This window comes from Puma concolor, chromosome A2 (genome assembly GCF_028749965.1).
Source record: "Puma concolor isolate L17-30 chromosome A2, mPumCon1.1.hap2, whole genome shotgun sequence".
Lineage (NCBI taxonomy): Eukaryota > Metazoa > Chordata > Mammalia > Carnivora > Felidae > Puma > Puma concolor.
Window position 1 is genome coordinate 12,525,345 of NC_141668.1, and position 14,625 is coordinate 12,539,969.

The window sequence follows — 14,625 nt, forward strand, 5'->3', positions numbered from 1 at the left end:
CACATTGCGCCTGCGCGCTGCTTCTTCTAGCTCCACCCCCACGCGAGAGCTGCCCCGCCTCTGCCGTCGCCAGTGCGCGCGCAGGCACAGAGCCCTCGCGCTAGAAGCGCCGTCCAATGGGGTGAGAGAGCGCTCTTGGCGGAAAGGGAAGGGGCGGGGGGAGGCTAGGAAACACCCCGTCCTACGCGGGAATCCGATTGGTCGTCGGTTCCCGCGGAAATCGCGGATGCCTCTCCGGCGCCTCCCACCCTGTCCCACCCGCCTATTGCAACGTTACTGAGACGGGTTTGGCCGGACTTTATGCTTTATTTAAGTTGAACTGTTGGGGCCAGGATAAGGAGGAGATAGAGAGCACGAGGCGTTACACAGATACCACACAGTGGATGAAAGCCTAAGTGGGGAGCGCACCCCTGAGGAAGGTGGGTCAGCGATGGCCGAGCAGCTCCCAGTGGCTAAAACCTACATTACAGCCGAAGCACGATTCCAGAAAATCTAGTGTTCTGTTGGGATCTTAGCGAGCAGGACCCGGGGCAGGGGTGGGGGGCGGGGGGGGGCGGGGGTAAAACGCTGCGGTCCGAGCGCAGGGGTGAGGCTTAAGCGGTTAGACACCGTGCATGTGGCTCCAGCGCTTCATAGCAGGTGATTCAAGAGTCACCCTTAAGTACTCCGCCACCCCTGGCAAGCCCCTGTCTTATCCTTTCTGACCCTTGTCCACTCGTCTTAAAATCGGAAGTCCCTCCCCCGGGGCAGTTTATTCCAGTTTCCCAATGGGGTGGGGACCCTGCCCTGGAGACTGCTCTTTAGCCCCAGGGCAGAAATTGCCCCTTACCTGGAGCAGGGGCTATCACGGCTTTGATTAGCTTTGCTCATCTAGGAGAGAGGGCACACTCCTGGTCACAATCAGCCCACACTGCCCACAGACACAACTGGTCCACCGTTCTGTCCCTAGGAAGGCTCCCACCTGTCTCCAGCAGTTGCTCAAGATAGAGATTGAGAGATTTGTGGATGACCTTGTATTGAAAATACAGTAGGCTTTGGGATCAGAAGAGTAAACATTTTTATGCTATTTACTAGCAGTGTGCCCCTGTGCAAATTATCAAACTCCTCTGACCCTTGGGATCCTTATTTTTCAAATGAGGGCAGTAATACCTCACAAGGCTGGGAAAGTCTTCTTGTGCTAATAGAGATGAAGCACCCAGAACAGAAGCAACATAGCTGTCACTCAGATGTTTCTTTTCTTCCTTCTCCAGATTCTCTGGGTCACTCCTCTCATACTCGTCTAACTCTGGAAATATTGGATATGGGGTAGGTCACTGAATGTTACTCGAAGACTCCAACAGTGCTATGTACATCTCAGCTGGGAGAGGCTTAGGATAGCCTGACTCCCCTCTGTGTTAAGTTCCCCACGTGGAAACAGAGTTCCTGATACGTGGCAGGCACTGGGAAATGTTGGTCAAATGAATGAATGAGTCTGGCGCAGAGAGGATATATCCTGGCATAGTCTCTTAGGGGGGTGTCCGGTTGTTTTCAAAGAAAACATCATCAGGCTGACCAAAGCTGACATCATAGTCAGGGGGTGGGGTAAGAGGCTCCAGTTTGGGGGGCATCCCCAAGATCTGCAGATCAGGAGCAGTGGACACAGCTCGGGGTCCCCGAAGCCGAAGGCTGATTGGAGCTCTTCCAGGGTTTCCTGAGGTCATAGATCCCTCTGAGCCCACTCGCCTTTCCAGTCTAGCTCTTTCGGGCCCCTCTGGATGGCCAGGCTGTCCTTCCTCAAGTACTGGAGGGGTTACAACACTGCTGTAGGGGGGTGGTTGACCCAGCTCTTGGGGGCGGCACTGTGATTCCAACACCACAGCCTCTTCATAGGTTGGCACCTCAAAGGCCTCGTTGTCGCTGAGGGAGGAGAAATAAAATCACTGGTGGCCTCCTGTGTGGAGTCCTTTTCCGCTTTACAGTCTTCTTTTGGCAAAAGAACCTTCCACTAACCCCACCCCCCACCCCCTCATTGATACTAGTAACAGGGAAGCAGAGCTATATGCCTGAGAGACTAGAGGGACACCAGGAAAAAGGGGCCATCGTGTATTCCTAGAATTCTGCCCGCCCCTTAACTCACCGTGCATTGCTTGAGGCCCCCGAATTCTCGGTCTGCATTGATCGGAACCCCCTTTCCAGAATACAGGCCAGGAGGCAGGCAAACAAGAAGAAGCCACCCAAGGTGAGAAAGAAATAAGCAACAGGGGCGATGTCTGGCTGTATGCCCAGCAAAGCCAGCCCCAGGAGGAAGGAGGCGCAGCACAGGAAGAGAAGCGGCTTCTCCAGTCTCCCCCAAAACTGTCTTGGCACCATGGCCCCTCCCCAGGCTCCTGCAAAAAGACACACAGGTATTGTGTCTAAACTAGCAACTGGCGTCCCGGACAGGTCAGATTCCGCAGTAACCGTATCGGACACCTTTGGGTCTCAGGTTCTTCAGTCTCAAATCAAATAAATGGCCAAAACATATGACCTTCAGGGTTCCCTTCAGCTTTGTAATTCTCTCTAGGATCAATCAGAGTGCCAGGGTATCAGTGCGTGTGGAGTAGCCAGGAAATAAACCCAGGATCTTTCATGCAACTTACTGTGTAATGGCCCTGCCTTCCTTCCTTCTTCCTTCTTCTTTGCAGTGTCCCTTCCAGCTCTTTCTACACCATCCAAGACCCAGTCCTGGCTGGCCCTGCCTGGGGCTTTGGTGCTCACCAGCATCTGTGGAATCCAGGTAATGAGGCAAACCCTGCCTTTTCTCTATAATTGCTCTGCACTGGACCTCCACCCTACCTCCCCGTCTCCCCACTTAGACCCTGTTGGGGAGAGAAGTTGGGAAGGAGCACCATTACCCTGTCTGACTCCATCTTCCCATTTCCTCTACTCAGCCCGTGCTCTGGTTGGATGGAGAAAATGTACATGGACCCGACAAAGCCACAGGGACACAACTATATGAGAGGGCCTCTTACAAAGGCCTCCATCTATTGGAGGCCCAGATGGAGCCCAGATAACTGGAGGCCCAGATAACTCCTGATCTCTCTATACTCCGCACCTGCCAGGGTACCCCATCCTCTATGGGCCTTAACTCCGTAAGCTCAGATTTCAAACTTCCTGTCTGAAGTTACCACAAGGGCTGGGAGGCTGGTGGGGAGAAGCAGCAACACCTGGTTAGCAGCACCCCAAAACCAACCCATCAGGAATTCCCTGAACTCTGCTATCAAGAAGCCAAAGACTCTAGGTAGGGCCCAGACCCCCTTCTTTAACCCTAACTCCAATCCCCCTTCTTGAACCCAACCCCCCCTACCCTTCTCACCGGTCTTAGAAGTTCCTCTCTCACCTGTCTGGAACGACTCCGCAGAAAGTAGGTTGTAGCCAAGCCGGAGGAGGCAGGGGTGGAGCCCACTGGCTCCACCCACTTTTCTGTTCCAATCCCTCAGTTCCCGGCATAGGCTTCCTCCTCTTTCTGCTTCCACTTGACCTGCTGTCGCCCCACCTTGATTTTTTTTTTTTCTTTTTTGGTTTTTACTCCACACACCCCGTACCCGTGCCTTAATGAGAGTGCTCCTGTCACCCCCACACCCACCTCAGTGATCTTTGTACTTAGGACCAGAGTTATATTCAGTTTCCACCTCTGCTCAAAGCACACTGTATTCTGAATAGTTTGTCTTATATTTAGGTAATGTATTTAATGCCTAGGAGCGGAGGCCACAATTTATTTAATCTCTCTAGACCACATAGTGCTTTGCATGGTTTGCTGTGGGCATGGGATGGCGTGTCCTGCTTCAGCTGCTGCCAAAGTACCGTTTCTGTGAACTTGTTTTCTGCAGGCCTGTAAGACATTTTGGTGTATGCTTCTTGGCCCACTTGACTCTTGATTCTTCAAAAGCCACATCCAGGGTGATGCCTACTGTGGAGGCTGTCTCCACAGTGTATCTAGAACATTCCTTCCTACCCCTGTTTAAGCCTTTAGCTGTTTATTTAGCAATTTTCTGTTTACATACCTTTCTTCCACTGTAAGCTTTTCTTTAAAAATTTTTAAGTTTATTTATTTATTTATTTTGAGAGAGGCAGAGACAGCGCAAGTAGGGGAGAAGAGAGAGAGGGAGAGAGAGAGAATCCCAAGCAGGCTAAGGAATCCTGAGGAATCCAAGCAGGCTTGAGAGAATCCCAAGGCCAGGCTTGAACTCATGAAACCTCAAGATCATCACCTGAGGCAAAACCGAGGGTCTGACGCTTAACCAACTGAGCCACCCAGGTGCTCCCACTGTGAGCTTTTCTTTTTTTTTTTTTTTTTTTTTAAATTTTTTTTTTTTTTTCAACGTTTATTTATTTTTGGGACAGAGAGAGACAGAGCATGAACGGGGGAGGGGCAGAGAGAGAGGGAGACACAGAATCGGAAGCAGGCTCCAGGCTCTGAGCCATCAGCCCAGAGCCCGATGCGGGGCTCGAACTCACGGACCGCGAGATCGTGACCCGGCTGAAGTCGGACGCTTAACCGACTGCGCCACCCAGGCGCCCCAGTGAGCTTTTCAAAGTGAGTGATTAGTTTCAATACTTTCTGAATCCCTGCAACTGACATTGGTTTCTGACACATGTTAGGTGCTCACTAAACAAAGTCGAATGCTCTCATTAGAAGGCTACCATTTTGCCTGGCCTTACCACCCACTGGAGATCCAGGACCCACTCTTTTTTTTTTTTTTTTTTTTTTTTTTTTTTGTTAATGCTTATTTTTGAGAGAGACAGAGACAGAGCATGAGCAGGGAAAGGGGAGAGAGAGAGGGGGACACAGAATCTGAAGCAGGCTCCAGGCTCTGAGCTGTCAGCACAGAGTCCAATGCATGGTTCAAACTCACAAGCCATGAGTGAGATCATGACCTGAGCCAAAGTTGGACACTTAAGTGACTGAGCCACCCAGGAGCCCCACGGACCCAGTCTTTTAAGGGAACCCTGACAATAAGTCAAGGTGAGGCAGGTGTTGGGAGGTGTAGAGAGGATGGAGGCATACTTTTTTCTTGAGAAACAGAGCAGGACAGAGGAGGCTGGGTTCCAGGCCTTTGGACAAACTGAAAGAAGTAGGAGATAGTGGGGCACAAATCTAATCCCACGGACAGTTGTGGGGCATAGCCAGGGCTGCTGCATCAGAGGATGTATGGAGTGTATGTGTGTGTGAGAGTGAGAGAGAGAGGGAGAGAGGAGGGAAGAAGGATGAAGATGAGGACAAGGGGCCTGGAGTGGAGTGCAGGTGTGTACAATGGTGGACTATCAATGATGACTCTCCCACAGATGGAGGGAGAAGATGTAATGGGAAGGCTGTGCTAGTCTAAATGAGCTGTGTCTCTACAGGAAGTGGGAATGGAGAGTAGGGGGGAAGCTGGTTGTTGTTTTGTTTACACCAGTTTCCATACTGTTGGTCCCATAAAAAAAAAAGTATGTGATCAGAAGGATTTGCATCTGCAGTTAATATATTAATAGAAGGAAATTGGCCAAGAGTCATTGGTATGTGTGATAAGTAAGAGGGCTTTGTTAAGGAGTGAGTCCCTGGACAGGGACATGGCAGGGAGCGTAGGCTGAGAGGCAAGAGAGTCAAAGGTGGAGACTGAATGTCTACAGTTCAGGCTTTTACAGGCTTTGCAGTTGGGAGAATGAGATCTTTGTGCATGAGGCCCTTGGTTACCAGAAGGAGCCTACACTAGAGATGCTTGCTAGTTAAAAACCGGGTCCACGTCAGAAAGGCTGGATTGCTGGCTGGCTGGCTGGCTGGCTGGGCCCTTCAATGTATTCTCTGTTACATTAATCAACATTAGATTTCCTAAAAATTCTACTTCTTAAATATAAAATCTTGCAAAAATATTTAAAGACTATAAAGAAAAAGCACCCACTATCTCATTATTCTAACATGGCCATTTAAAATTTCTACACATTTCTTCTAGTCTGTCTACACCCTGGTTGAAATTAGAGTATATTCATAATTTTGTATCCTTAAAAAATACTAAACATTATATCATGTATATACTTCACTTTTTGGTACAGTCTTTGTTGTGGTAATTTTTAACAGCCACATAATACTGAATGGATGTACCATAATTTAGCATACCTTTATGTTATGTTACTTGGTAACAATGAGTTTATTTTCTTATTTTTTATTTATTTGTTTTTGGTTGTTGTTGTTGATCATCAACTGCTTTAAGAGACAGAAAGGAGATTAATAATTGCCAGGAGCTGAGAGAGAGAGGAATGGGGAGTAACTCCTAATGGATTTCTTCTGAGGGTAATGAAAAGCTTTTAAAATTAGTGTTGCTTGCACAACTCTGCGAATATACTAAAAAAAGACCCACTGAATTTTACACTTCAAAAGGGTGAATTATGCTTCTATAAATCTGTTTTAAAAATGATGCTACAATGGGGCTCCTGGTTGGTTTAGTCAGTTGAGTGTCTAACTCTTGATTTTGGCTCAGGTCATGATCTCAGGATTCGTGAGTTCGAGCCCCACGTTGGGCTCTGCGCTGACAGCTTGAAGCCTGCTTGGGATTCTCTCTTTCTGCCCTCCTCTACTTGCTTGCATGTGCATGCGTACTCTCTCTCAGAATTAAAAAAAAATGCTACAACAAACATCTTACGTATAGTTTTGCCTTCTTTTTGGATTATTTACTCCGGTTCAATCTAAGAAATGTCATCAAGACAATGTGAAAGAAAGCTTTTGTTGCCTTGAATACATATAGCCAAACTTCTTTCCAAAGGTTTTACTTTTCCTCTTTTCCTTCACCAACTGAGTATGAGTGCTAAGGATACTATTAGTCATTTCGTTTTCTACTTGCCTGCCTCTGCAAATCATCTTGTGAGCAGTTGGATTACCGCTCTAGGCTGGCCCACTGTGCCATTTTGGGGGACGATGGTGAAGAGAAGTGGGAGGTGAGGGAAGGAGGGAGAAGCAGAGATAACTGACAGACTTCCTGTGAATGATAATGGATGTCTACCCACCCTGTGCTTCTCTGTGTCTCCATATACTTGTGATTTGGTGTTTCTGAATGTGGGTCTGTGTTATACTTATAGCCAACATGTGTGGAGTGTTTTTTGTGTACTATTCACTATGCTGGATGCTTTATACAAATTAATTTAAAATATAGTGTAATAAGAGGTAGTTATAATTATTATATTCATTTTATAGGTGAGGTCAGAAACTTGAGGAAAATATATAGCTAATCAAGGTTGGGGTCAAGATTTGAACCCATAGTCCCAGTGCAGAAACCTGGCTCTTAACCGCCATGTCATCTGACTATAAACACTGTTTTTTGGCCACCTTAATAATGATAATTTAACAAAACACTTATGATACTCTTTTTTTTTTTAAGTTTATTTATTTATTTTGAGAGAGAGAGAGAATGTACAAGTGAGCAGGGGAGGGGCAGAGAGAGAGGGAGAGAGAAAATCCCAAGCAAGCTCCATGCTGACATGGAGCCTGACATGGGGCTCAATCCCATGAACTGTGAGATCATGACATGAGCCGAAACCACGAGTTGGACACTTAAGTGACTGAGACACCGGGCGCCCCCATACTTATGACATTCAGAGATCATTACTCTGGGGTTTCCATGGAGGAGTTGTTAGATGCTATTTTCCTCATTGTTTGGCATCTTAAGAAAAGGCTGACCTTCTGACAGCAAAGGCAGCAAAAGAGATTATGAGAAGATTAAGTAAGGTTATCAACATATAAGGCAAGAATGGAAATTAAGATTTCAGGCTCTGTAGCAGTATATGTTTATCTTTTTTTTTTTTTTTTTTTTTTTTTTAAATTTTTTTTTTTTTTCAACGTTTGTTTTTTTTTTTTTATTTTTATTTTTGGGACAGAGAGAGACAGAGCATGAACGGGGGAGGGGCAGAGAGAGAGGGAGACACAGAATCGGAAACAGGCTCCAGGCTCCGAGCTATCAGCCCAGAGCCCGACGCGGGGCTCGAACTCACGGACCGCGAGATCGTGACCTGGCTGAAGTCGGACGCTTAACCGACTGCGCCACCCAGGCGCCCCTATGTTTATCTTTTAGGAGCTAATTAAGAGTGATTACAAAAGATAAGGCTCTTACCTGAATAGCTCTAGAAGCCCAATGTGCGGGTGACTTTTTTTTTTAAGGGTGTAGGTGGGAATGTGTATGTGTAGAAACAATTTGGTCCGATCTCATTTGATTCTTAATAACAGTCATGTAGGTAAGTCTGATTATCATTTTCATGTTACAGAGGAGGAAACCAGCTCAGAGAAAGTACATGATTTATTTAGTTAGAATCAAACTCAGAATCTTGACCTTCTAACTCAGTTGAAAGTGTTTTTCTCTGTGTTAGCTGCCTTACCCACCGCTCTTTCAAATGTGTAGGGAAGGGGATAAATGATTTAATGTGAATTGTATCAGCATCATTGATATTTCTTGAATGGAAATGCTTCCAATAAATCGTAAATTCTCAAGTATGTAAGGATAAATACACGTTATCACTCAGCAACTAGTTGTAATACCACACAAAGTTCACTGGCAATGTGCTGAGTGAATATGAGGTTCAGGCTGTCCCTCTAGCTCAGATATTCAGCACTAAGCCACAAAAGTGATTCTCAAATTTGAGAAGTTGAGTGTAATTGTTGTCCAGTACAAATAATACATTGTGTTTATAAAAGATGTCTGTAGATAGTGGCAAAAATGTCCCACATGAATATGTCCCTAAATAAGAGAAGACAAGAAGGTATCGTGGTTGTGGTTAAGCACATATTTTTGGAGATGGCCAGACCAGGTTTCAAATCTCATTTCTACCAATTACTAACTGTGTGACCTTTGATAAGCTATTTAACCTTTTTTCATGCATAAAAGTAACTAGAGTTAAATATTAGTTAACTTGTTTTCTTTTTAAATGAGATTGGTCTACAGTAAAATGCACAAATTTTCACTGGGCAATTCCATAAGTTTTGATAAAGATTTATACTTGTGTAACCCAAATTGCAATCAAGATACAAAACGCTACTATCATCCAAAGTTCCCTGCAAGCCCCCTTCAGTCAACCCCATAGGCAACCACTGTTTTGTTTTTTTTTTTCCATCTACTATATTCTTAAAAATGGTTTCTGTTTTATGGAACAACAATTTATTGAACCATAAACATTTAATTATCTGATAACCAGTTAGTTTGTTTCCAGGATTTTGCAATTCATCTATTTCTTTTTTTTTTTTAATTTTATTTTAAGTAGGCTCCACATGCAATGTGTCTCAAGACCTGAGATCAAGTCACATGCTCTATCAAGACTGAGCCAGCCAGTTGCCCTCATATATTCCTATACGTATTTTTATTCATATGTGTGATTCAGAAAAAATCCTGAAAGTGAAGTTTCTAATAGATACCACCATGTGGTTCTCGAAAGGAGTTGTAAATATTCACACTCCTACTCACATTGCAGGGTTACCTATAGGCCCACACCCTGATCAACAGTGAGTTATCAAACTTGGGTTCAATAAATTTTTACTGTTCACTTGCTACACAGGACACTCCAAGGCATATTCAGTAGATCTGACAGGAATATCACTCTCAAAGAGCTTACTGTCCCTAAGGGGAAAGGCGTGTACATGACTAACCGTAGGGCAGGATACAAAGAGACAAGGTACAAAGTGCTGCTGAGAGCAGAAACTTGGTGCTGACAAGGGTGGGGATCAGGAATACATCACGGATATAAAGGGGGTTTGTTTACACTCCTTTTTTAAAAAAATGTTTATTATCTTGAGAGAGAGAGAAAGTGTGTGCGTGCATGCATGCACTTGTGAGCAGGGGAGGGGCAGAGAGAGAGGGAGTGCCAAGGAGGCTCCACACTGTCGGAGCAGAGCCCAACTCTGGGATTGATCCTGAGAACTGTGAGATCATGACCTGAGCCTAAATCAAGAGTCTGATGCTTAACTGCTGAGCCACCCAGGTGCCCCTACACTCTCTTTATGTCCATCTCATCATTATGCATGGAGTAGACAATAAATGCTTGTATCATTTGTTGGTAGTAAATATTTACTGATTTAGTGATTCATGATCTTTGGATCCCTTGATCCTCCCTCAATTGTCTCCCTCTCTTTTCCAGTCTTTTTTGGTCTGGCGTCAGCTAGCACCAGCCATACCCTCGAACATGGGCTTGGCAGAAGAGGGAATTAGTCTGACCCAAGCCAGGGGTTTCAGTTTTCCCGTTTCTGAACACATTGAAGGAATTCTCTGGGATTAAGGTCATGGGATGAGTGAGGAACAGCGTCCAGCTGGCCTCCCTGCCGCCAATTCCCTGGGGTACAAGTGGCTACTTCTTTCTGATTTCACTTCTGCTTATACCTGGGAATCATAGTCAAATGAAGGACTAGGCTTCCTCTGAGAAGGAGAATGATAAATAATGGGCCCCAAGTCCCTGTCTTCCAGTTGGACTCCTACTTTCTCCGTGCACTTCCCCGGCAGCGTCATTTTCTGGAATTCCTGTTCACCTTTTCTACCTTGAGACTTCCCCCATCTCCTCTGTGACCTTGTTATCTCCTTCTTCTTTTGCCACCTCCCATCTCTTTTTCCCTTCTCTCACTTTCTCCTCTTTTCTTTGGTCCATTTGTTTGGTAAGAATTTATTCAGCATGTATTATGTGCTCACAGGAGCAGCTACATACAGTACATAGTTTGTTGGGTCCAGTGCAAACTGAAAATGCAGGGCCGCTTGCTCAAAATTATGAAGGATTACAAGACAGTGCTGGCAGAGCATCAAACCAGTCATGGGGCCCTGTAGGAGTGCACAGGATGCAAGTCCTTGAGGCTGACCTTGTGTGCACACTGTGGGGATATGTGAAAATGTGTAATATCACAGAATTTAAATTTCAGTACATTTTTAAAGTTTATTTATTTACTTAGAGAGACAGAGAGAGAAAGAGAGACCTTGCGAGCAGGGGAGGGGCAGAGAGAGAGAGAGGGAGAGAGGAAGAATCCCAAGCATGCTGTCCGGTGCTGTCAGCATGGAGCCTGATGCGGGGCTCAATCTCATGAACCGTGAGATCATGACCTGAGCCAAAACCAAGAATTGGATACTTAACTGACTGAGCCACCCAGGCACCTCCCCCGCTTTTTTAAAGTAATTTCTACACCCAATGTGGGGCTTGAACTGATGGCCCTGAGATCAAGAGTCATAAGTTCCACTGACTGAGCCAGCCAGGTACCCCTCAGTACACTTTCAAGACATTATTATGGAAATAATCCCAACACACATAAATGAGGAAAGAATAGTATAATGAACTCTTCATGTACCCATCACTCAGCTTCAACAATCGTCTCATCTGTTTTTTCCACCTCCCTCACTTTTTTCATTGGGGGGGGAGGGGCAGAAGGACAGAGAGAGAGAGAGGGAAGGGAGGGAGGGAGAATCTTAAGCAGGCTCCACACTTGCACTGAGTCTAACACTGGGACTTGATCCCACAACCCTGGGATCATGACCTGAGCAGAAATCAAGAGCTGGATGCTCAACCAGCTGAACCACCCAGGCGCCCCACCTCCCCAACTTTTTAAAAGGCAGCACGTCACCTCTACCCTAAATGTTTCAGAATGCAATTCCAATTGATGAGAACTTACTCGTGCATGCCACCCTGCCATTATCACACTTAATTCCTTAGTATCACCTAATATCCAGTCTCTGTTACTTTCCCTCAGTTGTCTTAAAATGTACATTCTTTTAAAATATACTATTAAGAACAATATTGACATTTCAAAAACAGTCAATCCAGTTAGAAAATGGGCAAAACGCATGAACAGATATTTCACTGGAGAGGATGTACAGATGGCAAAGCATACACAAAAAGATGTTCATGAGCCCTTAGGGAAATGCAGATTAAAATTACAGTGAGCTATCACTACACATCTATCAGAATGGCTAAAATAAAAAAAAATAGCAGTGTAACACCAAATGCTGGTGAGGATGCAGAGAAACTGGATCACTCGTGCATTTCTACTGGCATGGCCACTTAGGAAAAGTATAGCAGTTTCTTATAAAACTAAACATGCACTTATTATATGACTCAGCAACTGTACTCCTGGGCATTTACCCCAGAAAAACAAAAATTTGTGTGCACACAAAAACCTGTACAAGAATATTCATACCAGGTCTATTTGTAATAGCCCCAAACTGGAAACAACCTAAGTGTCCTTCAACAGGTTAAACATTGGCACATCCATACCCGGACTACTTCTCAGCAATAAAAAGAACCAGAGACACGCAACACCTTGTGTGGATCTGAAGGGAATATGCTGAGTGAAAATAAGCCAATCTGATTCCATTTATATAGCACTCTTGAAGTGACAAAACTATACGAAGAACAGATTGGTCATTGGTAGGGCTTAGAGAAGTGGGGAGGGCAGGTGGCCCTAGCTATAAAAGGGGGAGCATGAGGATCCCTTATGCTCAAAATATTTCATATCTTGTGATGGTGGTCACGTACACAATAAAATATTACAGAACTAAATATACACAAATGAGTGCACTAAAAACCGATGAAATCTGAATAGGGTTGATGGATCGCGTCAATGTCAATGTTCTGTTTGTGTCACTATACTATAGCTGTGCAAGATGTTACCATTGGGGAAACTGGATGAAGGGTATATTGAATCACTGACTTATGGCTGACATTCATGTGTTAAAAAATACAAACATTTCTGGGTACACACAAAAAAACCAGAGAGTACAAATGGAAATGAAAAAGGGGAGACTCTTCACTTGATAGCTTGCTGGGGTTTTTTTGTTTTGTTTTACCACATGCATGTGATACTTTTTGTTGTTTGTTAACACTTGTGTTTCGAGTCTGTCAAAAAATACCATTCTAGAAGTTCTACCTAAGTTTGTTTTAGAAGTATAACGTTATTTGGTAAGCCTGGAATTTGAACTCCAGTGCAAGATAGTGGTTCAGTATTCTAAGTATTGACATAACTGAATTTTATATTACACTACAACTATTGATCAGAAGGGGAGGAGAGGAAGGAACTAATAGTAAGTATGAAGCTTTTTGGATTAGAAGAGTGTTCCTTTATTTTAAAAATACAGCTGCATTTGGGGGCTTTCCCCTTTCTCATTGTGATGGTTAATTTCATGTGTCAACTTGACTGAGCTAAGGGATGTCCAGAGAGCTGATAAAACAATACTTCTGGGTGTGCCTGTGAGGGTGCTTCTAGAAGAGATTAGCATTTGAATAGGTAGACTGAGTAAAGGTGGCCCTCACCAGCGTGGGTGGGCATCATCCAGTTTATTGAGGGCCTGAATGGCACAAAAAAGCAAAGGGCAAACTTGTTCTTTCTGTTTGAACTGAGACATGCATGTTCTGTTGCCCTCAGACACAGGTGCTGCTGGTTCTCAGGCTTTGGATTCTGGATTCGAACTGTACCACCAGCCCGCTTTCCCAGGCCTCCAGCTTGCAGATGGCAGATTGTGGAACTTCTTAGCCTCCATAGTCATGTAAGCCAACCCCTGATAATAGATCTCTTTTATATACATGGGTAAATGCCCTATTGTTTCTGTTTTTTTTTTTAACGTTTTTAAAAATTTTATTATTTTTTAAAATTTACATCCAAGTTAGTTAGCATATAATGCAACAATGATTTCAGGGGTAGTACTGTTTCTGTTTCTTTGGAGAACCCTAATACACTTGTTTCAGATTCTATTTGGCAGAAGTTCAGACATTATAATCCAGAGCGTGTTTGTAAGGTTTAGTCTAGAAATTGTCTCATTCCTCCAGAGAAGATTACATTTACTATTGGATTAGGAAAATAGGATGTTAGACTCTTTGAAGGAAGACTGGGCAGACCTGGGAAATGCCTGCATCTACAGTAAGAGATTAGTTCACATTAGCCTGGGATAAAATTTGGGATTAAGTTAAGCAACTGATAATGTTTCAAAAACAATGGGAAAGATGCACAATTGTACCCAAATGTGAATCCAGAAGTTCTTGTATTTTTTCATTAAATATATACATTTTTGTTTGCCAGAAAAGATGATCATTTCAAAAAGTCTACAAATGAAATGAAAACATCTTGGCATATTTTATTCCAGGATTAATAAATTGATTTCCTCTGTAATATTTTTTTATAAGTCAACATGTAATTGAGATCATACCATGTAGTTTAATCTTTTTTTCCAATTAATAACATATCCCAAGAATTTCCAGCATTAAAATTCTTTATAAGTGTAATTTTTGATAGTTATGAAACATTACATCCTGGATGTACCATAACTTATTCAAGCATCTGCCTATTGTTAGATATTTAAGGTACTTGATATCACAAACAATGCTGAGATCAGCACCTTTATTCATAAAACTTTGTCTCCACTACTGTCTTCTCAGCATAGATGAGAACTTCTATATACTTCAATATATAACATAAATACATGAGACGTAACATTTTAATTTGCTCTTAGGTTTCTTACTATTGGACATTTCCCCGTATTTTAAATTAATATTAGATGTACATGTCATGATATCTCTTTTGAAAGACGGAGTGTGTACTTGGAGATGTACTTCTGGTTAGTTAGCAGCTAAGCCTAGTAAGGATAACTTAAAAGTTATCCTTACTAGGATAGAGTATGCTGGAATGAT

At 43.9% G+C, this 14,625-nt stretch overlaps 1 protein-coding gene and 1 long non-coding RNA gene across 3 annotated transcripts; one reads left to right on the top strand and one right to left on the bottom strand.

Moving 5' to 3' along the window:
* Positions 1 to 60: 60 nt before the first annotated feature.
* LOC147582994 (uncharacterized) lies at positions 61 to 13,540 on the top strand. Its single transcript, XR_015244313.1, has 5 exons — positions 61 to 419; positions 1,251 to 2,384; positions 2,664 to 2,755; positions 2,910 to 3,110; positions 13,367 to 13,540. It is a non-coding gene; the product is annotated as an uncharacterized LOC147582994 (long non-coding RNA).
* TMEM139 (transmembrane protein 139) lies at positions 1,041 to 3,484 on the bottom strand. 2 transcript variants are annotated; one of them, XM_086688088.1, is made up of 4 exons: positions 3,335 to 3,484; positions 2,619 to 2,742; positions 2,117 to 2,366; positions 1,041 to 1,896 (listed from the first exon to the last, which is right to left on the bottom strand). In XM_086688088.1, the coding sequence occupies exons 2-4, from the start codon at positions 2,740 to 2,742 to the stop codon at positions 1,506 to 1,508; spliced, it is 765 nt and encodes a 254-aa protein (XP_086544214.1). In that variant the 5' UTR covers positions 3,335 to 3,484; the 3' UTR covers positions 1,041 to 1,505. The 2 variants fall into 2 exon arrangements, with proteins under 2 accessions (XP_086544214.1, XP_025785055.1); XM_025929270.2 differs by lacking the exon at positions 2,619 to 2,742.
* Positions 13,541 to 14,625: the final 1,085 nt, after the last annotated feature.